Below are 21,280 nucleotides of genomic sequence, written 5' to 3'. Positions count from 1 at the left end.
TATTAACTTATATACTATCATTACGCTGATGATTCCTAATTTATATACAGGTATCTCAGACCTCAGAGCTTTGACTTGCACAACCAATCACCTACTTACATTTCCACTTGGATGTCTCACAGACTTACTAACTTTTAACAGGTACGAGGTAGAACATTTGCTTCCCTAATAAATCACATTCTCCCCATCCCTACTCACCAACTCTGCATCTTCTACACCCGTTTACTCAAGCTAGAAACCCAAGAGAATCCTCCATTCATTGTCCTCACTTTTCGCTTCCAGCCCATTAGCTCATCCTGATGATTTTATCACCAAAATACAGGGGTGGGCAACAGTAGGTTTACAGTTAGTGTGAGTATGTGAAACACAGAGTTTATTCTTGTATTATTATTTATTAATTATTGTTTTATTTTCCATACAAACAACTGTAGATCTACTTTTACCCATCCCGTATATTTTCAGTTTAGGTCACTTCCATCTCCTCCGCCGTCATAATAATCCAGAGATGTCTCCATTCCATCTAGGTCCTTCAAGACCTATTCCATGCCCATCTCAAATTTTTACAGCTCCCCCCAACCGTCTGTGCGTCCTGGTCTTCTTTCAGTGTCTTTAACACATCAGGGTCATTTCCCTCCTGGATTTTGCATGGTGGTTTCCTCTGCCGGAGGGCTCTTTCTCCCACTGTGGTTCTCAGTTTGAAAGTCATTTACTCAGAGTCTTGGCAATCACTCTACCTGAAGTGGATCTCTTAAAATACTTTGTTCTGATTGTTTTCTTCTGTAGTACTTCGTACACCTTGCAGGTTTTTGTGTTTATTCGCCCTTTATCTGTCTCCTCCACTATAGGGTAGAAACCCAATCTGTCTTACTCATTGTTATAGCCGTAAATAATAAAACACAGTAAACACTTCAATAGAAACTCAATAAATATTTGCCACAGCCAGGTTGCTCAGTTGGTTGGGGTGTCATCCCATACACCAAAAGTCTGTGGGTTCAGTCCCTGGTTGGGGCATGTGTAGGGAAGCAACCAATCAATGTTTTCTCTCTCACGTAGATGTTTCTCTCCCACGCCCATGTTTCTCCCCCCAACTCCTCTCTCCCTAAATCAGTGAATGTATCCTCGGATGAGGATTTTTTAAAAATCTTTAAATAAAATAAATATTTGAATAACCTGTAGAATTATTGTAAAATTTCAAAACACTTGCAATTTAATGAAAAGCTTTACTTATGCAGAACCCATTAATTATGTATTCTCCCCATCATTCCAAAATGACTACAGATATTTTATGACATATAAATAATGCTAGCTAAAAGAATAAATAAATGAAAAGTTAATCTTCAAAACACGTTTGTAAGATTCTCTTTCTTAGAGATAGTCAGCAATGTGGCTTGGAGCTTAATAGCCTCTAGAAATTGGGTTCCATGATCTAGTATCCATAAGATAAAATCATGTTACCTTGGGTTTTACCCCAAGGTTATTGTCAGCAGCCTTTTAATCAGGAATCTTACCCTAACATCAGAGCAACGGAAGATGCAGAATGCTCACAGATGCAAACATGAGCACAGCGGGAAAGATGAGTACAGGAACAGGTGGTAGGATCTTTTTGTTAACACTGTATAGATTCAGGTTAGAGAATTAATATCAGAATCACAATAAAAATGTATCCAACATACTTATTTGTTATGTTCACTTTGAGTTAGTGTTTGAGCCAAGTAAATATACATTATAATAAAAACATTTCCTTTTAAAACTCTTCCACAGGACTCTGACTTGAAGAAAACAGTGGATGAAAGTGCCCGAATTCAAAGAGCGTACAACCACTATTTTGATTTGATCATCATAAACGACAATCTAGACAAAGCCTTTGAAAAGCTACAAACTGCCATAGAGAAACTGAGAATGGAGCCCCAGTGGGTCCCCATCAGCTGGGTCTACTGATGACTCAATAAGGTTCACAATTAAAATCCAACTTTTAGAAAATGATTACAACAGTTAAACCTTCTACTGAGAAAATATGGGCACAGATAGAAGATACCTGCCAAGCCCAGGCATTTTTACTGTGTAGATTGAAATACCAGTACACCACTCTGAATTTTTATAGAAAATGTGGTTGGGAAGGTGTACTAATATATAATTATCTTAATTTTTCTAACTTTTTATGGACAATCTATTCATACCACATAAAGAAATGCGTTGAAGCATTTTGTATGTTTTGATTTAGTACCCTTGCCTTTTTCATCAGGAATTTTCAACTCATTCATTCGAACATTGGTCTCACATTTTCACTGTGATGATAAATACTTGAAATAGTTTTGTAAAGTTGTCATTTAGTTCAGTATTTAACTAGCGAAGGGAGAAAATAGTTATTGGCCTTCTCTCCTAATATACTTTCTTACAGAAGCAGAGCTTGGATGTCAGTGCTACAGCGAGTCTCTTACCATCCAAACCTGACATCAGAAGTCTGCTCAGTGCTACACAGTTTGTTATTTCAGAGGTGTGTGGTTATCCGTTCTGATTTACAGACGTGTTGGCTTTTTTCCCCTTCGTTTCTAACTTTAGTGGAAACAGGAAGAGCAACACCTTGCACTCTCATTTGTTGCAAAGACAGGTTGATACAAGTTAACGTGTACACAGCAAGCAAGGCAGGGCAGACTCAGAGAGTGCCTTCTGTAAAACCTTACAGCAAAATGGCACAGTTGACTTACTTTTTTACAGGGAAAAATTTAATTGATAAAAAATGAACCTACTTCTTTAGACAGTTTTTTATTAGGATATGTTCAGCAACTGTATTATGCTTCTGCATATTTCTGTGATACTTAAAAATGCCTCTAAGTTTGCAGTTTGAAGGAGCTGGTGAACAGTCTGTGCTCTTTGAAGTATGATGTGCCCAGTCTGCGGCCACAGCACCCTGAACGCGCCCGCTCTGGTCTGAAGTGTGATGTGATCATTAAGGTATTTGTTAGATTCTTTGTGCTGAGAACCCAGTCCACTGAATGATTTTTCAAATTGGAGGTAACTGTCAGCTGTTTTATCTATATATAACATATACATTATATAATATGTACATTGTATGTATTATATAATATATATTAAATCATATTGTGGGTTTTTTACATTTCTGTAAGGAAATGCACTTTTCTGTTTAGTGATTAAGAAAACAGTTCTCTAGATGCATTAATATGTACACATTTCCAAAATTCACCTTAGCTAATACCTTCCTTTAGGATTCTGGGATGGTATAAATTCTTGCTAAAATGTTCTCAGATGCAGCTCTTCATTACACTAAGTCAGCCGTATTTTATATTGCTGCTGGAGCTTGTCACGTAAACGTACTCACATTCAGAGGGCTTGGTGCTGAAACGCTGGTGGTTGTCTTTGTCAGGCGGCAGGCACCGGACACCTGGCTGCTGAATTTGTTTTTCCCTCACCAGAGCTGTCGCAGGGAGTGCCAGCGGCGGGGCTGGGGGGGGAAGAAACGCCTGGCAGTGAGGAGTAAGCATGCTTTGTTTTAAATCTTTTCACAATGAAACAAAACTCTCAAGCTGCTGTGCTGTTAAGATTGAAAGTCCATAGGTATTTTTTAATTCCAGATTTCATATCCAGAACACGCGTTCACATTCTTTGTCCTAAGATAGGAAATTGGTGGCAAAATGGATCACACTCTTAATAACTTCAGTACCTTTTAAACCTCATATATTTACATCACGGTATTGGCTGCTCAGAGCAACACGAAGCAAAGCACAGCGCTGAGGTGATGTCCTGGGACTTGTGTTTCAGCACACCGCACATGTTAAGAGAAACTTCCTTTCCGCATTCTCTGCTGTGCCTTCATCTCTGGACAACTTTGGGATTCTTGTAGCAGGACACATAGTTTATCCACAAATTATTTCAACCATCTTGGCAAATACAGATGATTTTTACGTCATATGTATTTTAGCTGTATCATGTGGTATAAAAATGCATATTATTTAGAAAGCAGTCAATACATAAAGGAGTTATTTCTATTATGAATGGTACTCATAACTAACTACTTAGTTAATACATACTAGATCCCTCCTAATATGAAATAAAATGATGTAGTTCAGTTCATTTCAGACTAGGTGCCAGAACTGAAGAAAATACATTTAGAAAAGTTCATTGTATCTCAATAAGTAGTCATTGAACTTGAAACTCAAGTCCCATCTGAGTCTTCAGGAACCAGCAGAGCTGTGCTGGTCGAGGAGTCCAGCGGCCCCGGGACGCTCCCACAGCAGCGAGAGTGCCACTGTGACCAAGGGCTTCTGTTGTGGGAGAGGGCTGGGGGAATTAGCTTTACGGAAGGGAACCTGCTTTAAAGCGATGTTTAACAATTGGTAAGAGTTACAGTACACACACACACACACACGTGCATTTGCTTTTGGGAAAAATGACGTGCCATTCCTTGTGGGCAGGGGAGTATCTGCATTCAGCACTAAGGGCGTGACTATTTATGTACAACTGAAAATATGTAGATATATTTTTTCAAATGTACAAATACCCAGAGGTGATATCTCTGGGTAAGTAATTTAACCTTGACTAGTGGAGTACCAGGTCTGTCCGGAAAAAGTCCAGCCATTGTTAATCTAATGAGAATAGTTTGTACAACATTAATGTAACCCGGCAGCCAAGGAGAGTGGACTGGAATGTGCATGAGGAGCAGTGTCAGCTTCACTGTAACAGTCAGTGGGGGCGGCAGACACTGTTGAGTGAGCGTATGTACCGTGTGGCCACCACATTCAAAATGAGCAGGTAGAACAACGAACCTGCATCAGATTTTGCATTAAGTTTGAACATTCCTCTGTGGAAACTGTTCGGATGATTCAGAAGGCCACAGCTATGGGGAACTGTGATTGGCAGCTTCATTACAACAACACAGCCACTCACATGTCACGTCTCAGGCAGAGTTTTTTGGTGAAACATCAAATCACCCAAGTGACTCAGCCCCCCTACTGCCCAGATGTGGCACCCTGCAACTACTGGCTTTTCCCAAAACTAAAATCACCTGTGAAAGGGAAGAGATTTCAGACCATGGATGAGATTCAGGAAAATATGACAGGACAGCTGATGGCAATTGGGAGAACTGTGTGAGGTCCCAAGGTGCCTACTTTGAAGGGGACTGAGGCATCATTGTCCTATGTACAGTGTTTCTCGCATCTTGTATCTTCTTCGGTAAATATCTCTATTTTTCATATTCCATGGCTGGATACCTTCTGGACAGACCTCGTATATCTGAAGTGCTGTAAGTAGAATTTCGCCTTCACTATAGCCATGCCTGATTTTGCAGTCTCAGTTTCTGTTTGATGCTTGGGTAATATCAAATACCCAGTACTTCAAGACTTGATTTATTTTTGCCAACTTTAACTATGCAATTGCTGAACATAGCTTACTAAAAAATCATCATAAACCCAGAGTGAGCTATAGTAACCTGAACCCCAGATTTGAAGCTAGTAAAACTTACTTGTAATTGCTCATAAGGATAAGTTTTCCTTAAAAGAGTAAATTGATTATTACTACAAATTGAGGGAATGCAAACTAGCAAAAAAAACCAAAACAAAACAATAATGTGGCATTGTAGATTATGGCCAGATACCAGACGCTTTGCCCATAATACCCCAGTAATGGACGGTGATCTTTATGTTAAGAATAAATTGGTTTTTATTTTGTATGCGTAACAAGTGTCATGATCACGATGGGGGTGATTTTCAAGATGGATGGCTGTGGAGTTAGGTGCAATTACTTTGAATTGTTAAAGTTTGAAAATTGGTCAAAATAGTGATCTGCTTACATTGTGCTTTTACAACTTCTGAAACAACACTCCGATTTCCAGAAATCACAGGCTAAAGAGCCAGTAATTTTGTAGTAATGAACCTTTATACTAAATATGGAAAAAGCAATCCTGAAATTTTATGTATATAGATAACAGGTCATTTTTTAAATGATTGAATCACCATATATATACATAATATATATATAAGCTATGTGTATAATATGTAAAGTTCTTCCAAAATACATGAATAATAAAACTAAATATATTCACCCATGTAATTATAACTAGTGTTCTTAAATTTTACTTTACTTTCTAAATGTCTTTTAATTCAACTTTAAAAATTTTTAATTACTCCCCAATTCTTGTACATTCTGGAACTTTTTTCACATTGTTTAAAAGGGCTTTGGTTTTTACCTTGAGTCAGATACTGATCTCCTTTTTGATAAATAAATGAAGTATTAAGCCCATAAAATTACCATTATAACTTAATTTCCTTAAAGAAAAAAGGGGAGTCCTAGATGAAAACCTCCTGGGGAATACTTATTTAAGCCTTCTAATGAATTCGTGTACAGTTCAGGCTTAGAGATTATGGTACCTGCCCTCTCTTGTTTCAAAGGATGTGCTGTAAGAATCCATGTCATCACATCTGTCATGTATTTTAAGTTCTTGGGACCAATTCAGTATTTTAAAGGATAGGATTGTTTTATATAGTACAAGTGAATATTATTTACAGACTTAAGAATACCATTGACTAATAATTCAATATCATATCAGTTTTTATGTAAATATACATTGTATTACTGAGGAAGATAACAATTCTATAGTTTTTTAAGGTAAGATTATTTTTAAATGCATTTTTGTTAGCTTCAGGTTTTATTCATCTAAAAAATATTGCCCATAATTTGTCATGTCACTTTCTGTGTTCTGGAATGATTTAGTGTACAGAATCAAAAATGAGTCCTTAATCCACCAAAAAGTAAAGGAAATGACGGTATCAAATTTCGGAGGTAAGAATTAGAAGCCCAGTCTGCACTTCTGCAGTACACCGCACTGCTCTCGGTAACGTAGTCACCCTTTGATAAAAATGGAGATGATATACTTCTGGGGGAGATGTAATTCTGACCCCTGACCATGTGACCTTTGGCCAGACTTGTATATCTCTTTATTTTTAATATTCCATTTAAGTAAGGCTAACTTAACATTGTCTTCAGCTTAAATTACAGGAAGTAATTTGGAACTGCGATGTAGTAAATGCTAAATGACAAAGTCTTTATTAGGCTCCTTTATCTGTTTATTGTATGTATTTGCTTACATTGAGGTTAATTATTTTTAATTTTTTTGAAGTGTGCATCTCTCGGAGGTAACAGTAAATGGTGCACACCATTCAGGAATCTTATCTCCATGTTGGGCTCTGAGGACGTAGTTCCCACCTGGAAGAAAGTCTGTTGCACTCCTAGTGGCCCTGGGCAGATGGTCCGTTTTAGTTTGAATCCCACTTCAAGTCCAGCCCCTTAGCAAGTCCTTGCTGCCAGCCAGACCGCCCACAGGTCAAACTAAGCAAGCAGTCAGTGCTCTATTACATCAGCGCACACACTGGCCTCCGCCCGGTTAAGCTGCCCCACCCTATTACTAATGCCTGAAGTTGATCACCGCAGCCCATACTGTCTAACCCATAGTATTGTGTGAAGTTTAAAGGGTGTCTGTTTCCGGCGGACCTCTAATCGGAATGCCTTTCACATTCTCTTTATAATTGCCCCTTGGCTGTTGGCTGGCCGATAATTCAGTGCCGTGATGGTAAATCTAACCTGCCTTCACACACCAAAGTCAGTCAGAAACGACACACCTCCCTCTCTCTCTCTTTTTTATTTTACTGCTAGCTTTTACTCTCCTCTAATCTCCAGCACAAACTGAATGAACACATCTACAGCAAACATAAATGCTGCTTATAGCTTGAGAGATGGAATCACTCAATGCTTGTAAACCTGTCTTGAGTCCCACCAAAGAGGCTACATAGAGCAGAAGCCCAAAGGTCTTATTTTAAAAGTTGGGAATTGAGGTCTTTATTATACTTCAGAAACAGCAAGCCATGGGTGGAAACATAAATCTGACAGGCCATACCTGAAATTTTGCTTTCCTCATACCAGTCAAGGTGACCTGGGAGCTTGGAGGAAGAAGAAAAATGCATAGCATTAAAAACCCCTCAGCTATAAGTTACCAGCGTTAAACCCAGAGTCATTACCAGTTAAAATCCATGGGTTTTCTCTTTAAATAGCGGAGATGGGCCGCAGTATAAGTCACATTGCTCAGAACACAGAAAGGTTGCTCTGGTGAACGTGGCCCAAGTGAGGAATGCCATGTCTTTTCAGACGGAACCAGACCGGAGGACTAGCTCATCTCCTCCATCTGTGTTGGAAATGCAAGACGAGTATTTCTTTTGACCGTATGCTGTCTTAAAAAGGGCTCCCGTCTCTTCGGGAACATTGATTGTTAAAGAAGCAGTGTCTTGGATTTTGCTGTAGATGAGTGAGCACTAGGGTTCGGCAACAAATGTCATTTTCTGCATAATGTGTTAAGCTCTGTTAGAGGCTGTGATGAGTATTTGTTGTAAAATCCTTGCTTTGGGGGATTTTTTTCCCACCATTTCATTTTGGTATATCTTTATTTTGAGCACAAATGCATGTTCTTTTTAATCTCTATGAAATGATTGTAGAATTTTTTTTAATGGAGGACAAAATCTTGTTAGCAACCTAAAAATCAAAGCTGAACAAGCTGCTAAAGTAAGTTTCTGATGAAAAATAAAAACTGCTACTGCTTTCCAAGTAATTGTATTGCTAATTCCTGTGCAAAAGAGACTGTCCTTGTGTAAATAAAATTTTCCTGCAGTACAATTAAGTATTGATTTTTCAGAAACTGTCCCTATAAATGTTTTTCACATTTTCATGTGCTGTCCAAAACAGAAATTATTGAAATGATCTAGCTGTGAAATTGCATACACCTGGTAAAATATTTTTGTATGTAAAAAATAAATATTTCATATTGGAAAAATGTAGTGTTTTTTTATAAGTAGAACTGAGGCTTACAAATAATAAAATACAGAGGATGTGAGATTAGCTTTGGAACCTTTCTTTAAATGCTAATTGTTTTTATAAAAAGCCTCTAATGTCATTTAGTTTTTCCCACCAAGATAAATGTACAAATTTTCCACCTGCCTCTCCTGTTTAACAAGGAAACCCTAACTGTTGTTTCCTCTGTGCCAGCCCAGCTTTCACAGGCAGCGTACCCGAGCAAGGTCAAAGACAGAGAAGATTAAAACACAGCATCGAGGAAAGGCCTCTGTGCTTAGATGGCATGGGACGATACTAGGACCTTTCCCAGCCATGCAGGAAGGAGAAACCCTGGAGGGAAACACAGGCCTGCTGTGGCACACAGCTCGGCCCCGAGGCCTGCAGTGAGAAGGGGAGGTGGACCCACCTGGCTGGCCAGGAGATGGAGGTGTGACTGGGTGAGTGCAGGAAGCCTGTTTCCAGAAAAGGTACTTTGATACTCTTTCCCAAGCTGGCTTCTGGGACTCCATACCTCATACTTAAGAAATTGCTACATGAGTATATTTCTGATGTCTCCAAAAGAATCAGGATCCATGTACAGCAGTTCCTTGAATAACGCCAGTTTCGTTCAGTGTCGTTTCGTTCTAACGTTGATGAGAGGAAAAATCAGTTACTGGCCGAGGCCACTGTCTGTGTGGAGTTCATACGTTCTCTCCATGTCTGCATGGGTTTTCTCCGGGAACCCGGTTTCCTTCCACATCCCAGAGACAGGCGTGTTGGGTTAATGGGCGTGTCTGACTTGGCCAGTCAGAGTGAGCAGGTGTGGGTGTGAGTGGCCCTGTGAAGGAAGGGCGTCCTGTCCCGCGTGGGTCTCACTTTGTGCCCTGAGGTGCTGGAAAGACTTCAGCCACCTGTGACCCTGAACTGGTATCATTAGGTGGGAAAACTGTTCTCCTAATTGTTTTTATCATAAATGCTTGTTATAGCTCACATCTATTTCGTCGTTTAATATTAGAAGTATTTTGGGTCTTTTTTAAGAAGTTTGGTGTTGATTTTTGTGACCAAAAATATGCCATAAGAACTTCACTTGTGGTTCTTGACTCATGTTTATATTAATTAGCTTATGGTTAAAAATGATTTTGTTCCATGTTTCGCTCAAAGCTGCAGTTTCCAAGAATCTCAATGACATTAAATGAGGACTTAAGCAGTTCCTTCTTCTGTCTTACACTACCTGTCAATTTGCCGTCCCCACAGTAACAAGTTAGCACAATTTAGCAGCTTAACGCGCAGGCCGCTCGGAGCTCTGGGGCCTGAAACCCAGCACAGGCCCCCCAGCAGGCTGCAGTCGAGATGCCCCCGGCCACCTGGCTCCTCTCTGGAGGTCTGGAGGGGAATCGTGTCGGGTTCTTGCAGGTTGTTGGCCGACTTCAGGTTCACGCAGCTGTCCAACTAATGTCCCCACTTCCTGACTTGCTGTTGGATGGACTGTCTCTCATCCTGAACCGGTCCCCTGTGTTCAGAGCCCGCGGCAGCACTGAACCTTTGTCACGCCTCATCTTTCCCGCATTTTCACGGCCAGGTCTCTCTCACTGATTCTTCTCCCTTTTTTAAGGGATCACGCAGATAATCCGGGATAATCTGTCCATCTCAAGGTCCCTAATGTTAAAAACTGTGAAGTTCTTTTTCATCATGTAAGCTAACATGTTCACAGGTTCCAGGGCTCATTAGGTGGTGGGCACCTTTCAGAGGCCATTGTCCGGCCACATGTCACTAGCTCAAGTCAGTGTTGCTGCTTGTGTCCGTTTATGGAAGGGAAGCGGTCATGGAAGCATCAGCGTTAGGGGCTGTCCTGTTCTGTCACAGGAAATACCACTCTATTTAGCCTATTAGAACTTGTTTCCAAATCTAATTAAAATAAGTGTGGTTCTTGATCTCAAACAGTAAATAAAGTTAATTTCAAATTAGTAATCATATTTAAGGATACGGATGCCAGTGAGAAGACAGACACTCCTGGAGGCCAGGGTCACCCGCACTGCGGGGCCCACCGCGCCCCAGTGGAGGTCTGCTGGGAAGCCCGGCGGTAACCGGGGGCTGGGAATGCCTATCCCAGCCTAGGGCTGCGTCCGGGTGGGTGACTGGTCCGTGTTGGGGCAATTGGGGAAACAGCTAAAATGCCTCAGTTGCCTGTTTGGTGTGATGCAAGCTTTTGACCCTTGCTGGGACGGTACCTTTTCTGTCTGAGGTCTTTGTGTGTGTTGGCTTAGTTGTTCATTATTTGGAAGATAATACATACAGAATTCTAACAGGAAGAGGAGGGTGGACCACCCCCCTCACGTCTAAATCCTCTCCCCAGAGGAGCCACTGTCGGGTTTCCAGTGGACTCGGACATGGGGTTTCCAGGCATGGCGGTCCCTGTGCATCTAGTTTTCCCCAAGCAGACTCACGTTGCACCGTCTGCCTAGTTTGTGCTGTGTATTTATTTATTTTCAGAAAACCAGACAAAAAGGCATGGATTGTGCCGGCATTTTCGCACTATTTTCTCTTTTGTGTTGCCTTCCAGTTTGTGCGTCAGGCGCTGCTTTTGTGTGTGGTCACCACCGCAGGGCACAGCTCTGCAGCCTTTTTTCTCACGTGTCCTAAGTATTTGCGTGGGGGGGGGTGTCTCATTTTTAACAGGTGACGGAAGGGTTTTTTGCTTCATTTCTTACTAAAATCTCAAAGGCGGGGTGGGGGGAAGTAGATGATGGTGAGGTAAGAAAACATGCTGAACAATACGTTTCCCTCCAACAACGCTGCCCCTCGTCCCCACTGCCTCCTGAGTGAGACAAATTCTCACAGGAAAGCTCAGCCACGTTTTGCTAAGGGAAAGCACGAGGGGTCTCAGGTCCCCAGGCTATTTATAGTAGAAGGATGTGAAGACAAGAAAAAGCAAACTGTATACCATTCAGAGTTTCCTTTGATATAATATGTATTTTACAAATTAAACATCCAGAATACATGGCAAATCGCACGGTTCTTGACCTAGAATAGGAATGTCCATCAAAGCACAGCAAAGTTGGAAAAAACGCGTCATGCTGGACCCCTAAGGAGGGGTGGCCTGCTCTTAGACGTTTTTAGTATAATTTTGTTTAGCAGAATACATTTGCTCCAGTGGCATTCACAGTTCATTCTTCAGTCACTTCAGAGCACACAGCACGTCCAGAACGTAGCCTTCTATGAAGAGAAATTGCCTCCCCACAGCATTCACAACGTAAAATGAATTTTCGGATCGAAGTGTCAGACCCATCTGTTTTTGTGTAACAGGAAGAAAGTGGGAAATATAAGTGATAGATGGACCCACTTTTCCACAGAGAAAAGGGTCCGAATGTATGCTGGTTTAGGATTGTGAGCCCTCTTAGAAATCCCGGGTCACCAGCACCGGAGGCCCTCTTAGAAAAATAAACATTTACGGAGTATCTGGTGGCTAGGCTCGTGGTGACTCGTAATGCACAGGCACCACTTCTTAACCTCTTTTGTCAATTCATCTCCTTGATCAACACTTAACGTGGCTCTGACCTAAGCCCTAAAGTAATAGTAGCTCAGCAATGCTGAAAAGTACCCTTGGCTGGTGACATGTACTCGTGATTCACATGTGATGTTATTGATGTGCTCTGCCCAAAGCATGGAGCCCACTCAGGCTTACATAAAGAACGAGTGGGGAAATGTTAGGGACTTGGCAGGTGACGGCTTTTACAGAGGACTGTCGTCTCTCCAGGTCAACGCTGGCTGTGGCGAGCAGGCGCTGCACAATCCCGAACCGCTCTGTGTCTCTCAGAGGGGCCAGGGCTGTGTCCTCAAGGTCAGGTTCTCCACCAGCAGACAGGGCACGGAGCTGAAATGGCACATTTTAAACTTTTACTTAAATGTTTATAGAAAATCTGACTGTTAACTAATAACACACTTCTGGCTAATCATGAAATAAAAAGGGTTTTTTAAGTTTCCCAAATGAAGAAGGAAAACTTTAAGATGTAACAGATATATTTGCCCCAGACCAGGAGCTCAGGCCTGATTTTTCCAGTTTGCCTGGAGTCCGGGCTCAGTCCCCGCTCTCTGGAGTACCTGCTGCTAGATGATGCACCAAGGCCAGCGGATCCGAAAGGCCAGGACGGGACGTGCTCGTACACACAGCACGTAAGGCTCGTCTGATTTCTCTCATGAAGATCTGAGAATATTTGCACAAGCTCCTCCAAGGGAAATAAACTACCGTAGTTTATTGTACACTTCCTGCCTCAAGAACCTTTGCCCTTGTTCTTCCTTCTACCTGGATACTCTTCCTCCAGAGTTCCGTGGAGACTTCCTGCCTGTCTCTCAGCTGTCAGTTGAACTTCCACATGAGAAGGGCCTCGCCTCACCCCACCCCACCCCCCAGCCGCTCCTGCATTACCATATTGCCTTCATGTGCTTGCTGCATCTGAGTCATCTTCTTGACAGTCATGGTCTGTCCACTAAGACCTACGCCGTTCGGGACGGCAGGGACCTGGCCCGTAAAGCTCACCATGTGCCCGGCCTAGACCTAGACCTAGACCCTCACTGCCTCCAATGAAGGTTAGTCCTTCCGCGAGGCTGTCGCTCGAACTGCAGCCGCTGAAAACATTTGACACTTGGTTCTTTGGGGTCTTGATCAGTGCCTGTGACACTTAATAGTTTAATCTTCAGTAATTACAAATTTGCCAGTGAATTTGACTTTTAAACAGGTATTCAGAACCAGATCAGATTAAGAATGTAGAGAGTAAACTTTAAAATTAAAAATGAAGCCTGTACAGCATGCATGATTTTTAGCTAGATCTGAAGGGGATCGGAAAGATTCCTGGAAGTGTTCTGAGAGCTCTGGTGACCTTGCTGGGAGTGACAAGCAGCCTGCCCAGCGGCTTAAGGGCAGCACTCATCTGAATGCAAAAGTACTTGGGGGGATGTTATCAAAATCAGCCTTACAAATCTACACCTTGTGGGTGCCCCACATACAGCTCACACAGTGTAACCACAGGCTTAGCGTCACCATTTGGCCCAGACAGGAAACTGTCAATTATGCTTTAGAGCGTGGAGAGGTCTGCTCGGGCAGCGCCACATCCAGCGATTTAAGAATGAGCTCCACTGGCACTGGCTGAAGGCGGCCAGCAGCTCGGCGGGCTCTGGGGGAGAAGTGCTGAGCCACATCCAGCTTCCTGCTCTGAACATCTGCCAACTCCAAGTGCCCAGAGGCACTTTCAAGTATAAAAGAGATTACAGTCACCGGGAGGGTGGTGGAGTGAGATTAACTTTCTCTGCTGATTCTAACTCTCCTTGTACCAGTTTGGCAAATGTGTTCGCTTGTCTGACACCCTTCTCCCGAAAGGCCTTCGAAAGCCCCTCAAGGTTACTCTGGCCACCAGACAAGACAAGACAGAAGTGCTGGTAAATTGCTATACCCTATTCTAAGTAAATCCCCATAAGAAACACATGATACCCGAATTCCTTCGGGAGGTGGGAATCGTCCATCTTGAGAGTTGTTGCAGTATCTAGGAGAGATTATGTGAAGATGCCCAGGAAGGTCTTTAAAGAAAAATTCTTTGTCTGTGTTGAGCAGCCCAGGAAGGCAAACAAAGGACTCTGCGGGTGGGGAGTTTTGTGCCAAAGTAGAATACCAGCCATTCTGGAACTCGGCGTGTGTCCTAAGGGCTACTTTTGAAACACCAGTGCACTGGGAGAGGGAGTTAAGTAGTGTGGCCTTGGTGGCGTTTTCTTTTTTTACATACTTCCTGAGTCCAGTTGGTGACTTTGTAAATACTCGGTAAGGACCAATTGGGAAATGCTAACACCAGTTGTAGTGAAACAGAGCTGGGTTACGAAAGCAGAGCTACTGTGATGTATGGAAATGTATTGTTTCTATAACCAAACTACACCACCAGCTTTTACCCCAGCGGGCCGCAGTACCCACATGCTGCCAGCATGTTTTCAAGTAGTTCAGTTTTTGTGATCAAAGTACAAGAATCCACATTCCCCTGGGCAGAGAGAATCTGCTTTGGGTTGTGAATGATGTCTACACCACTCCTTGGAATGAGGCCTTGCTGCAGTCTTCACTTGCCTTTCCTGGGCAAAGAAGTGCCAAAGGCACTGACCACAGTGCTCAGTCTCCCCGGGGGGATGTGTAACATTTCAGGGCCCTACCTGGGCAGTCTACCCCAATATCTGCTTCCCACGTCTGCACGCAAAGCTGGGAGCTTTGGTCCTACAGAGCACGCTGGCCTTGGCCCTTAGGAACCACACCTCAAAATAATCCAGGTCTGCAGCTGTGCTCCTCTGTCTGCCCCAGGCTGCGCAGCGCGCAGGGGCCACAGAGAGGAGCTGCTCTGTTAGAGTGGATTCCAGGCAGCCCACCGATGGTTCCTTCTACTAATGACCCAATCTGTAATTTAAAAAGGAAAGACTTAATCTTGAGTCTCGGGGCTGAGCTCATCATTACCCAACTCTTGCTCTAGCCCTGACACTTCCTGGGAGCGCACAGCTAATGACAGTCCTGAGAGAATGAAATGTCTCCCTGAGACCCAGCAGTCCCTCTTGAGAACCTGCCAGGTGGATCCGGTACAGAGTGAAATAAAGCGGGTCTAGCTCCCTCCCTGCAGTGTTGGCATCAGGGCTTGGCCAAACTATTCTTCACAAAATGAGGAAAGTATAAGGTTTAAGTCTAAAGACAATGTTCAAGTCCTAGCCCTGCTAGCAAGGTTTTCAAACACATCTTTCCCTCTGGGCCTCAGTCTTCGTATGAGGTGAGGTGTGTGGTATAGGTAGGTGTAAAAGAGTAGAGTTAATAATACCTGTTTAACTTACTTTGAAGGGCTATTGTGAAAGGGAAAGCCTAGAAGTGTTTTACCAGCTGTTAGGTGTCCAGCTCCTCATTATTTCCCCAGTCCCACCCATCATCCCCAGGCCCCTTCTAGAAGGTTCCTTACCAAGTGACACAGTGCAGGAATAATCTGGAGTTTACAGCAGGTGCCCAGCAGGGCTGCTGCATTATCTGGCATTTCTGCAGAAGACAAAAATCAGTCACTGTCAAAAACAGACAAAAGTATCCATGGGAACAGCCAGCCCCTGGACGGTACCTAATTTATACTTTTTGGGCTCTCCAGGCAGCTGGGTGGGGTTTATGCTCAGTAATTATTGAATGAATGAATGGTGCTAAACAGGCAGCAAAGGCATTTCAGAAAACAGCTGGTTACCTGGTTCCTACATCTGTGTGTTCACCAGAGGTTATTTCTTGACATTTAATTTGCCAGTGAGGAAGACCTTTACAGACTCAGGGAAAGCAAGGAAAAGTAGAAAGAACTGGGAATTTGATGAGAAGAGGTGTGTGTAGGCCCCACTACATATTTGGGGTGTGACTTGGATACATCTCTCTGAGAATGTTTCGTCAATTGACCATAGATTTTTTTTTTTCATATGTCAGAGAGCTGAGTAAACTATTTGTGACCTGGGTTTAGAACCCTTGTCATTTTAGGAGAAAAATGCAATGTGGCCTGATAAAGGGGTGGCACAACACACCTCATAAACCCAGGACTGTGTAGGGCCCCGGCCCACCGCTAGCTTGACGAAGGGCACCAATGGCAGGGAGCTGGCACAGAGCCGTGCGACTCTGGCCCCTGCACCTGAAGTCCAGACCCTGTCAAGCCCAGGGGAGAGGACATCCAGGTCAGTGTTACTCCAAACGGATTTTAAATACCTCCCAGGGCAAAATGGATGCAGCTGCCCAAAGGACCCTCTCCCTAGAGACACAGCCTTTGAACTCAAAAAGGCAAATGAGAAAGAGTCACAGGCTGAGTCACTGGCCCAGGGACCACTTATGAACTCCATCTCCTGCATTCATCAGCAGCCTTATTATAAACAGTGGCGAGTCACTCAGGCTGTGACCCAGCACAGTCCCGTGTCCTGTTCCCAGCAGAAGGTGGCTGCTGCTGCAAGGATGGTACAGCTCTGAGGGATGATCCTGCTAGAGAACTCCCTAGAACTGCATTTAAATGTTGCCTGTGCATTTGCATACAGAAAGGATACGCAGCTTTCAACAAATTCTCAAGGAGGCCTTTATCCCAAATCAAAAAGAGGAAGACAGCAAGTATACATGGCCCAGGAGAAAGATCATGGGGCTGGGAAGGGCCAGGGACAAAGCCACCAGGGATGTGAGAAGTTTATTAAAGTTGCAGGATGCAAAATCAGTGTACAAAAATATGTTGTGTTTCTATATACTAATAAACTATCAGAATTAAGAAAATAATCCCATTTATAATCGTATCAAAAAAATTTGGAGTAAATTTATTCAAGAAGAGGAAACACCCTGTACACTGAAAATTATAAGACATTAAATGAAGAAACTATAAAAGACAAAAGAATGGAAAGACACTCTGTGCTTATGAACTGGAAGAATTAATGTTGCTAAAAGGTCCCTACGACCAAAAGCAGTCTACAGACTCAGTACAGTCCTGAGACAGAAGAACAAAGGTGGAGGCAACACACTCCCTGATTTCAAACCATATTGCAAAGCTACAGTAATCAAAAGTATGGTATTGGCCTAGAAACAGACACATGGATCAGAGTAGAACACCCATAAGTCAACCCACACGTACGTGGTCAATTAATTATGACTCAGGAGCCAAGAATATAAGATGGGGAAAGGATAGTCTCTTTAGTAAATGGTGCTGGGGAAGCTGGACCACTGCCTTACACAAAATCAACTGAAAATACATCAAAAATTTGAACATAAGATCTGAAACCATAAAACTCCTAGAAGAAAACATAGGCAGTAAGCATCTTGACATCACTCTTAGTGAATTTTTTAGATTTGATACCAAAAGGAAAAATAAACAAGTGAGACTATGTCAAACTGAAAAACTTCTGCACAGCAAAGGAAACTAATAACGCAAAAGAAAAAGCAACCCACCCAATGGGAAAAAGTATTTGTAAAACATATACTTGATAATGGCTTAATATCCAAAGTATATGAAGAACTCACACAATTCAGTAGCAAAAAAAAAAAAAAAAGGTTAAAAAAGAGGCAGAAGACACAGAGAGCAATATGGCGATTACCAGAGGGAGAGGACAGTGGGAGGAGGTAGAAAAGGGCACAGGGGCAATAAATAGTGACAGAGGAGACTTGACGCGGAGTGGCGGACACACAACACAATATACAGATGCTGTATTACAAAATTGTACACCTGAACCTATATAAGTTTACTAACCAATGTCACCCCAATAATTTCAATTTAAAGAAAAATTTAAAAAGATAAAATTCCATAAAACGTAAAAAAAGTAGGCAGAGGATATGAACAGACATTTTTCCAAAGAAAATAAATAGGTGACCAAGCAGTACATAAAAAGGCACTCAACATGAATCCACCAGAAGTTCACATCAAAACCGCAACAAGATACCACCATACACCCATTAGAATGGGCCTGTTTTCAAAAAGCCCAGGCAGATGCTGGCAAGGATGCGGAGGACAGCCAACCCTTGTCCACTGTTGATGGGAATGTAAATGGGTGCACCCTCTTTGTAAAACAGGAGATTCCTCAACAAATTAAAAATATAATTACCATATGATCCAGCAACCCCACTTCTGGCTGTATAGCCAAAGAAAATGAAAACACCAGCTCAGAAAGATTTATGCACCCCTGTGCTCACTGCAGCATTGCTCACCATGGCTGAGACATGGAGGTAACCTAAGTGTGTGTCAGTGGGTGAATGGATGAACAAATGTGGTATACATATGCACTGGGATATTATGAAGCCATTAAAAAGGAAGAAAATCTTGTCTTTGGGCAACCTTAGCAAATGGTTGGACCTCGAGGGCATTATGCTAAATGAAGTAAGTCAGAGAGAGAGACAGATCTCACTTACATGAGGAATTTTTAAAAAGCAAGCTCATAGAACAGACTGGCAGATGCCAGAGGTGATGCTTGAAGATGGGAGCATGAAATGAGTAAGGGTGGTAAAAAGGTACAAACTTCCAGCTATAATATAAGGTGTGGAAAGGACCCAAATAGACACCTCTCCACACAGGACATACAGATGGCTAGTAGACATGTGAAAAGATGCTCAACATTACCAGTCACCAGAAAAATGCAAATTAAAACCTCAATGAGATATCACCTCACACCTGTCAGAATGGCCATCATCAATAAATCAACAACAAGTGTTGGCGAGATGTGGAGAAAAGGGAACCCTCCTGCACTGTTGGTGGGAATGCAGCCTGGTGCAGCCACTGTGGGAAACAGCATGGAGTTTCCTCAAATTAAAAATGTAACTGCCTCATGACCCAGCGACTCCACTTCTGGGAATACATCTGAAGAAACCCAAGACACCGGTTTAGAGGAATATAGGCCCCCCTCTGTTCACTGCAGCGTTGTTTACAATCGCCAGGATTTGGAAGCAGCCCAAGTGCCCACCAGTGGATGAGTGTCTAAAAAGCTGTGGCACATTTACACACTGGAATACTACTTGGTCAGTTTATTTAAAAAAAAAAAGAAAGGAGGAAATCATTGCGACAGTGTGGATGGACCTGGAGAGTATCATGCTAAGTGAAATAAGCCAGTGAGAGAAAGACAAATACCGTATGATTTCACTCGTATGCGGAATCTATGAACAAAATAACAAGCAGTATAGAAACGGACTCATAGACACGGAGAACAGACTGACAGCTGTCAGAGGGGGAGGGGGGCACTAGGGGAAAAGGTGAAGGGATTAAAAAAAACCCTCCTGACACAGACAACAGGATGGTGGCGACCGGAGGGAAAGGAGGGTGGGGGGTGGAAGAGGGCGAAGGGGGTTAAGTGGTGGCAGAGGAGACTGGACTTCGGGTGGTGAACACATAATACAGTGTACAGATGATAGATCACAGTTGTACACTTGAAACCCATATAATTTTATCAACCAGTGCCACCCCAATAAATGCAAAAATTAAAAATAAGTCATGGGGATGTAACATAGGACAATGACTATAGTATCGTGTATTGGAAAACTGCTAAGAGTAAATCTTAGCTCTTACCACAAGAAAAAATTGTAACTATGTATGGTGATAGATGTTAACTGGACAGTGCGATCATTTTGCAATGTATACAAATATCATGTTGTATGCCTGAATCAGTATAACACTCTATGCCAATTATATCTCAATTAAAAAAAAAACCCAAGTACTATAAAGCTTAAAATTGGCGTATTAGAGAGCTGGAGATAGGACTCAAGAAGAGGCCATTTCCCGTCGCAGCACTCTCCCCAGATTCTAAGGAGAGAAGACTGTCGGAGCAGGAGGTGGAGGCCAACTCGGAAGGGCTGAGGAGTAATACAGAGCACTCATGAGAGCTCGACACCAGTCTGACCCCCACAGGGCCTGGCATGTCAGGGAGCTCTCAGTTCAGAGAGATCCAGAAGGGCACCGCGGTTTAGAAAAGGGCTGCAGATATTTTCAGCTGCACTTAAAAGAGTTTACTAGTCCTGAGCTTCCAGCTCAGACATAGCAACTCAGTCTCACGTTCTGTGCCAACTCCGAGTGACTGCCCTGGGCAAGAGGTTGCAGAGCATTCAAGTCTGCTTCCAGGCTCAGGAAGAAGGGGACTGTGATGCTCACACAGGGTTGGCCGTGAGCTACTTAGCGACATCACTAACCAGCCTGTTGATGGAACTATTTCAATAAGTATTTCAAAAGGCTTCTCATAAGCTGTGAACTGGCCTCCGGTGGAGTGCCTGCACTTAAAGCCTCTAACACACTGACATTAACGCCGGGGAAAGGTCTCTCTGGTGGAGCCCCACAGGGCCCTGCCTTCGGTTCTGTCCCAGTCACACCTTGTGCCCATGACTTGGAACAAGACATAGAGCCCACACTTGACATATAAATCTGGGAGAGGCATTCTCTTCTTTAATTCTTTAAACCTGGGGATTCCTGGGCCTCTGTCCCTGTGTGGTATAGAGGAGGTCAGCGTCCTGACTGCTATCCCCCGGAAGGGAACTTGTGGGGTATAGGAGTCTGGGCCAGACTGCCAGGTCTTGCCTTTCCGAGGAGGGACTAACAGCCCAGTTTCCTCCCATCAGAGGAGCCCCTCTGATAGCACAGACCCTCTGCCCGGGGAACTCTGGGTGGGGGTGGAGGGGCAGAGGAGCGGCAGGCGGGGCCTACAGCTCAGGCTCAGTCGTCACTGGCGGGCCTTGCTGCGCTGAAGGTGTGGAGCTGCTGAGCCCACACCTTGCTGCTTCGGGGAGCTCTCTGCAGTGTTCCTGTGCTAATGGCCACAACTCTGGGGTAGTGAGCTCACAAGGAGGAACAGGAGGAACCAGAAAGCCCCTGCCATTCACTGCCAGGGCTCAAGTGTGAGTGCCAGGCTGTTTGGGGAGCTGCCTTCCCGTGTTAGGGAGGGGTGAGCCCACGGACAGCCCTCTGGGGTGGGGCTGGGGCATAGA

The 21,280-nt window shown here is 43.3% G+C and overlaps 2 protein-coding genes across 9 annotated transcripts in view; one reads left to right on the top strand and one right to left on the bottom strand.

Annotated features, from left to right (window-relative positions):
* PALS2 (protein associated with LIN7 2, MAGUK p55 family member) overlaps positions 1-2,675 on the top strand; it is a 93,385-nt gene extending 90,710 nt beyond the window's left edge. For all 7 annotated transcript variants that reach the window (XM_053926634.2, XM_053926635.2, XM_053926639.2 and 4 more), the window contains one exon: positions 1,762-2,675. In XM_053926634.2, coding sequence (XP_053782609.1) covers positions 1,762-1,938 — 177 coding nt within the window. In that variant the 3' untranslated portion in view covers positions 1,939-2,675. The remainder of the gene's footprint in view (positions 1-1,761) is intronic.
* A 9,110-nt stretch (positions 2,676-11,785) lies between these two features.
* The window catches only part of GSDME (gasdermin E), a 46,008-nt gene continuing 36,513 nt past the window's right edge, over positions 11,786-21,280 (bottom strand). For both annotated transcript variants that reach the window (XM_045197286.2, XM_024563124.3), the window contains exons 9-10: positions 15,795-15,868; positions 11,786-12,700 (exon numbers count right to left, since the gene is read on the bottom strand). In XM_045197286.2, the coding sequence (XP_045053221.2) occupies positions 12,467-12,700; positions 15,795-15,868 (308 nt within the window). In that variant the 3' untranslated portion in view covers positions 11,786-12,466. The remainder of the gene's footprint in view (positions 12,701-15,794; positions 15,869-21,280) is intronic.

Source organism: Desmodus rotundus, chromosome 6 (assembly GCF_022682495.2).
Source record: "Desmodus rotundus isolate HL8 chromosome 6, HLdesRot8A.1, whole genome shotgun sequence".
NCBI classification, from domain to species: domain Eukaryota; kingdom Metazoa; phylum Chordata; class Mammalia; order Chiroptera; family Phyllostomidae; genus Desmodus; species Desmodus rotundus.
The sequence above is the reverse complement of the archived record's forward strand: the minus strand, read 5'-3'. Positions and strand labels throughout refer to the sequence as shown.